General features: G+C 31.1%; 1 protein-coding gene across 1 annotated transcript; it reads left to right on the top strand.

Annotated features, from left to right (window-relative positions):
• Nucleotides 1-403: 403 nt before the first annotated feature.
• LOC107136212 (olfactory receptor 5H8-like) lies at nucleotides 404-1,327 on the top strand (the record flags this gene model as incomplete). The annotated part of the gene is made up of 1 exon (XM_015478404.2): nucleotides 404-1,327. A coding segment is annotated over exon 1 (924 nt), but the record flags the coding sequence as incomplete, so codon positions are not given.
• Between the last annotated feature and the right edge of the window lie 5,651 nt (nucleotides 1,328-6,978).

Below are 6,978 nucleotides of genomic sequence, written 5' to 3'. Positions count from 1 at the left end.
TTTTCACTGCCAGATAAAAAAAGATAAAGGATTTCACACCATTTTCAAGTCATTTTATAGTCCTATATTTACAAAGTTTTTTTTTTATTATTCCTACATCCGTGTATCAGGTTCTGGACTTTTCTAGAAAACTCAATAGTGGCTGAATAGTTTTAATACACAGGCTTTCCATTTTTTCTCAAATTTGTTTATTTCGGAATATTCAGTGAAATGAGATAGCTGCATTTTCCCATTCCTTCCATTCTCCCCAAATTCTTTCCATTAATTACACAAAAATAAACATATATAAGAGTATTCTAATAAGTCAATGGTTTTATTTTAACTCCTTTCCAAATAGTCTTCACTTTAAAGTACTTAAAGTATGGTCTTTTGTATTTATTGCACTTCATTTCAGAGCATATTCATGGAAGACATGGAAAAGAAAAATGCCACATTGCTGACAGAGTTTGTTCTCACAGGACTCCCTCATCACCAAGACTGGAAAATCCTCCTGTTCCTGGTATTCCTGGTGATATACCTCACCACCATGGTGGGCAACCTTGGTCTGATCGTTCTCATATGGAAGGACCATCACCTTCACATCCCCATGTACTTTTTCCTTGGGAGTTTAGCTTTTGTTGATGCTTGGTTGTCATCCACAGTTACACCCAAAATGCTGGCCAGTTTGTTAGTCAAAAGCAAGATCTCTCTTTCTGAATGTATGATTCAATTTTTTTCCTTTGGAATCAGTGCAACCACAGAATGTTTTCTCTTGGCAGCAATGGCTTATGATCGCTATGTAGCCATATGCAAACCATTACTTTATCCAGTGATAATAACCCATAGACTCTGCATTAGGCTATTAACTTTGTCATTTGTAGGTGGTTTTCTTCATGCCTTACTTCATGAAAGTTTTTTATTCAGATTAACCTTCTGTAATTCCAATATAATATATCACTTTTATTGTGACATTATACCATTGTTTAAGATTTCATGTACTGATCCCTCCATTAATATTCTAATGCTTTTTATTTTCTCTGGTTCAATTCAAGTATTCACCATTATGGTTGTTCTTGTCTCTTATACATTTGTTCTCCTTACAATCTTAAAAAAGAAGTCTATCAAAAGCATAAAGAAAGCCTTTTCTACCTGTGGAGCTCATCTCTTATCTGTGTCTTTATATTATGGTACTCTTCTCTTCATGTATGTGCGCCCTGCATCTCCACAAGCAGATGAGCAAGACATGATGGACTCTTTGTTTTACACAGTCATAATTCCTGTGTTAAATCCAATTATCTACAGCCTCAGAAATAAGCAAGTCATAGATTCACTAACAAAAATATTAAAAAGAAATTTTTAGATCTCATTATCTTTTCTCCATTTAGTATAAAACTGTCATAGAATATTTCCAATTACATATTTCTTTATTTTGGAATTGCTCCAGACTTTTTCAATTATAATTCTCCTGTCTTTTATTTTACTCTATTAAATCAAATCTTTTATCAATTTCTATGACTTCAAGTGCTATACCTAATAAAATTCTTGAAATATTAGTATCTTTTCAATTTGAAAACATTCAAAGAATGAATGAAGACATTTTACTGGATTACTGTTCTTCTTACTGTGACTTGATTGATGTACTAACTGCTAAAAAGTAGTACAATTCATTTCAAAATTACCTGAGGGGTTATGTAATACACCTGACAGTGTGTTCAGACTAGAAATTCGTATCAGGTTTACTCTATTGTGTTGAGAGTTCGTGTTACTAAAGAGATGAGCAGATAAAAATTGCAAAACAAATATTTTAACATATTTTATAGGAGAAAAACAAAATTCAAATGTAATTATTAAAAATTTTGACAATGAAGGCAGAGTGAAACTCCAAGAGAATGTTCTTAGCTCAGTCTGTTTCTATGAGTGAGAAGAAGTGACTTGCCTCTCGTTGTCTATAATGTCTTCAAAGGCCTTTTGCAGCATTATTTGCATGAATAACATGCAAAGTAAAAATTTTCAATAATTCAAAAAACTAATAGTTGAGATTGAAGATTTGGTGTGTATGTGAAGAAGGTGAGTGACAGAATAGGAAGAAAATTCAGGAAAAAATGAAATAGGAAGAGGAAATCAGCACTATCACAAAAGTTATTAGAATGTAAAAATCATATTTGTTTAAATTAATATGACCATGGCTTTAAATGAATATTATCAAAGTTAAAATAATGTTAAGAGAGGACATCATAGTTTTCAGTGATTGTCTAGGAAAAATGGGAAAATGACCACACTTAGATACTTTGTGCCTGAAAAATTGTAACATGCTAACTTTACTCAGACTTCACATTCTCAAATATAATGAGTGCACTAACTTTATGCCTACTCTGCCTTCCCTTGCAATACTGAAATTTCATTTATATTCTCACCAATAGCAATCAGGATCTCACTATAAAAGTTATTCACCTATGTGTTATTCAAAATTCTACTTACTTATATCCTCCACCCTGATTATATGGTTATATTTCCCAAACATTGTTGCCAGACGATGCTTTCTTTTCAGACCTCTAATAAAAATCACATTCTTCTTAAATAACTTTTCATAAATTGTCACCCTCCCAGATTTTATACATATGTGGCATATATTTTGGATCTAAATATGTTAATATAAACATACATGATTGTGTGCAAATGTCCACGTATACGTACAGATGGTATAATATTCTTTCACTAGTGTTTGCTCACCCTGAATTTTAGGAGATCTTTTCCAAAAATACCTTAATATGCTTCTGGATCTTCCCCCTCTGAAGTTCTAATGGTACCTGTGTTATCACTAAAATGTGTTAATGAAAACCTTCTGGCCACACCTTACTCTCAGGGCCATATTTTTGCTCAGGCATATGTTTTGACTGCATAGAGAATTCATTGATACTGCAACATCCCTTAATTCATTTGCAATTGAAGGGTTATTATTTCCTAAAGTTTATATCAAATGTTACCACTCCCACGAAAATGGTATTGTTGCTCTCAAAATGACCTAAGAAGGATATAATATAATACAGGATATTTATAATACAGCTAGGAATATTGCCCATGAAGTGTTTTCTATTTACCTAGAAGAATAGTTGATATTTCTTATTCACTGGATCAATCAGCACATATGCATTCCTATAATGGTCTAGTGTGATATCTTCTGGAAGGTAAAAGCAATACGTGTCCCAAATATTTTCAAATTATTTATCTGATAAAATATTTGTTTATGTGTAGGATCCATGACAAGTTCTCAGAATATATAAAATAAGTTTAAAACCCCAATTAAAAATAGCCAAAACTTGAAGAGACAACTCACCAAAGATATATATGCATGTCAAATAAGGACACAAAGACATGCTGAACATCATTAGTCATCTTGTATGTGCAAATTGTATAAGCCTCAAGGATATATCTCAATTTACATATTGAAATTAGTACAGTTAAAAGATGATCCATGCCGGAATTAGTAATGAAGAATTTTATTAATCAAAAATAGTCAACAAAATGAGTGAAGAATTATTTACACATTTTTTAAGAGAACTGTTAATTTCAACTAAATTATGTTTAGGCTAAGAGCTACCTGTGCACATCATTTTCTTTTCTCCATGTTTGTGCAGAGTATTTATAGAGCTTTTCTATACTTTTTTTTTCTACACATTTCTTTTTCACTAGCAAAACTCTAAGTCAGTTTATTGATTAATGAAGCTTCCAAAAAAAAATGGCCTTCTTTTTGTCCTTTCTTGCCAGTAGAGGTTAAAATAACAACAAAACAGCAAACTGTCATTATATAGGTATATACCACCATTCAGATATTAAATCTAAATGCCCTAAGTAGTATTTTTTTCTGAATGAATATTCATTCTTCAACTCTCTCCAAACAGTTTCTGTAAATCATACTATAATAAAAACTATGAAGGGAACAATTTAAGTGTATGGTTCTGTTTTAACTCTAATATTTTCACTTCATAAGTATTTGAGGTATGTCTCTTCTACATTCACTTCACTTCATTCTAGGAAATTTCCAGTGAGGACCTGGAAAGAGCAAATGCAATTTTGCTGACATGTTGTTCTCATAGGACTTCCACAGCAATCACAGAGGAAACTCCCCTGTTCCTTGTGTTCTTGGTAATCTATCTTATCATGGTTCAGAGGAACATACATCTGATTTCCCTCCTCTGATAGGATCATCACCTACACATCCACATGTACTTTTTTCTTGAGAATTTAGCCTTTGTGGATGGTTGGTTATTATCAAACATGATCCCAATGATGATGGTCAACTTACTAGACAAGAGAAAGATGATCTGTCTTTCAGAACACCTGATAAATTATTTTTCCATTGCAGTCAGTATAACATTTCCTCTTGACAGCAATGGTTTATGATTGCAATGTTGCTATAGGCCACCCTTTAGAGTATCCTGTGATTATGACCAATAGACTGTGTAATTTTATCATTAGTAGGTGATATTCTTTCTGACTTATTTCCAAAATGATTTTATTCAGATTAATCTTTTGTAATTCCCTCAAAATACATAACTTTTACTATGAAATTGTATCATAACTAAAGATTTTATGTGCTGACACTGGTATTTATTACCTACTAATTTTTATTTTATCTGGTTCCATAGAGTGTGCTAGCACTGTGACTAGTTTCTTAAAAGTTTGATCTCACTACAATTTTTAAAAAGAAGAATGAAAAGCCTTCTCCAGCCCATCTCTTTTCTGTATCTTTATACTGTGGCCCCCTTCTCTTCATGTATGTGCATCCTGCATCATTACAAGCAAATGATCAGGAGAGTATCTTCTTTCTATTTTACACTATCATAATTTCCATATTAAATCCCATTATCAACAGCCTGAGAAACAAGCAAGTCACAGATGTACTGATAAAAATGTTGAGAATAAGTGTTTAGATCTTATTAATATCTAGTCTTATTTATTAAAGCAATCATAAAATTATAGAATTATGTTTTGGTACTATTGAAAGATTTGCGAAATTATAATCATTTCTAGATGTTAATGAATTGAGTTCTTGGTATCTAATTAAATCCTTACACCTTCTGCATATCTCATATTAGACATAGAATTTTAATAAAGTATTTATATCATACTGAAATAATTAAAGCAGACACAAGTGAAAGCATTTTATAGTTTCTGTGTTCTTCAATTATAAATCATTGTGCACTAAAATAGTGTACTTCCTCTCAAAATGACTTAGAAATAATATTTGATACAGTAATAGTGCTATATAGTTTGGACTCATATCACATTTACTCCATAGTGATAGCAGGTTGTGTTTGAGCAAGTGAAAGGAAACGTCCGCTAGGAAATATCATCACTAACAAAAGATCTCTCTTTCCACTTTTTATGGGAAATTATGACTTTCACTTCTTGAAGCAATGCAACTTAAACATTACATAGAGATTTAAATAAAAGTTGAAATATAATCAGGAAAAGTATGACAAAAGAATTAAAATATTACAGGCAGGAATGTGTGTGTGTGTGTGTGTGTGTGTGTATAAATACTTTTCTTAACTCATGTGCTTCTTTGAGTAAAGAGAAGAGAATTGCTTCTCTCTCTCATGCCTTCCAAGGCCCTTTTAAAAAATATATATATATTATATACAATAAATATTATATATATTTATTGTATATATAATAAATATATATTTATATATAATACAATGTACATATACAATTACATATATAATAAATGTGTGTATATGGTAATATTTGGTAATATACCTTATAATGATTCAAAGGAACATACATCTGATTTTCTGTAGTATATTTTGAGATTTATACTTTGGTTATTTGGTATTGTGATGCTTTTAGCCAGAAGCATCACTCTTATTGCTCAGGGCTGCTTTGGCTATTCTGGGTCTTTGATTATTCCAAAAGAATTTAAGAATGCTTTTTCTAGTTCTGTGAAAAATGTCATTTGTATTTTGATGGTGAATTTATGTAATATGAATAATGCTTTTGGTATGGCCATTTAACAATATTAATACTGCCAATTCAAGAACATAAAGGTCTTTCCGTCTTATCAGGTATTCTTCAACTTCTTTCTTTAGTGTTTTATAGTTTTCATTGTTAAATCCTTACACCTTCTGCATATCTAATATTAGACATAGAATTTTAATAAAGTATTTATATCATCTGAAATAATTGAAAGCAGATACAAGTGAAAGCATTTTATAGTTTCTGTGTTTTTCAATTATAAGTCACTGTGTACTAAAATAGTGTACTTCTTCTCAAAAGGACTTAGAAATAATATTTGATACAGTAATAGTGCTATATAGTTTGGACTCATATCACATTTACTCCATAGTGATAGCAGATCGTGTTTGAGCAAGTGAAAGGAAACATCCCCTAATTTTTTTATTTATTCTTAATTGAGGTTATTATGAACTGGATAGTTTTTCTTATTTCTTTCTCAGCAGATTCATTATTAGAGTAAAGGAATGCTATTGATTCATATGTTGATCTTTCATTCTGCTGCTTTGCTGAATTTGTTTATCAGCTCTAAAAATCTTATGGTTGAGTTTTTGGGTCTTCTAGATAGAGGATCATGTAATCAGTAAAGAGATAATCTGACTTCTTTTCCTATTTATATCCTATTAATTATTATCCCATTCTTGCCTAATTGCTCTGTCTAGAGTTTCAAGGACCGTGTTGAATAGGAATTGTCAAAGTAGAAATACTTGCCTTGTTCCTGATTCTAGAGGAAATGGTTTCAACTATTCATCATTCATTATGATATTGGCTGTGGGTTTGTCATGGATAACCTTTACTATTTTGAAGTAGGTTTCTTCTATCTCTCATTTATCTAGTATTTTTAAAATAAATTGGTGCTAGATTTTTTTCAAATAGTTTTTCTGCATATATTGAGATAATTATGTGATTCATGTTCTTAGCTCTATTTATTTGGTGAATTACATTTATTGGTTTGAGTACTTTGAACCAACCTTGAATCCCTGT

Source organism: Marmota marmota, unplaced genomic scaffold (genome assembly GCF_001458135.2).
Source record: "Marmota marmota marmota unplaced genomic scaffold, marMar, whole genome shotgun sequence".
Classification (NCBI taxonomy): Eukaryota; Metazoa; Chordata; class Mammalia; order Rodentia; family Sciuridae; genus Marmota; species Marmota marmota.
The sequence above is the reverse complement of the archived record's forward strand: the minus strand, read 5'-3'. Positions and strand labels throughout refer to the sequence as shown.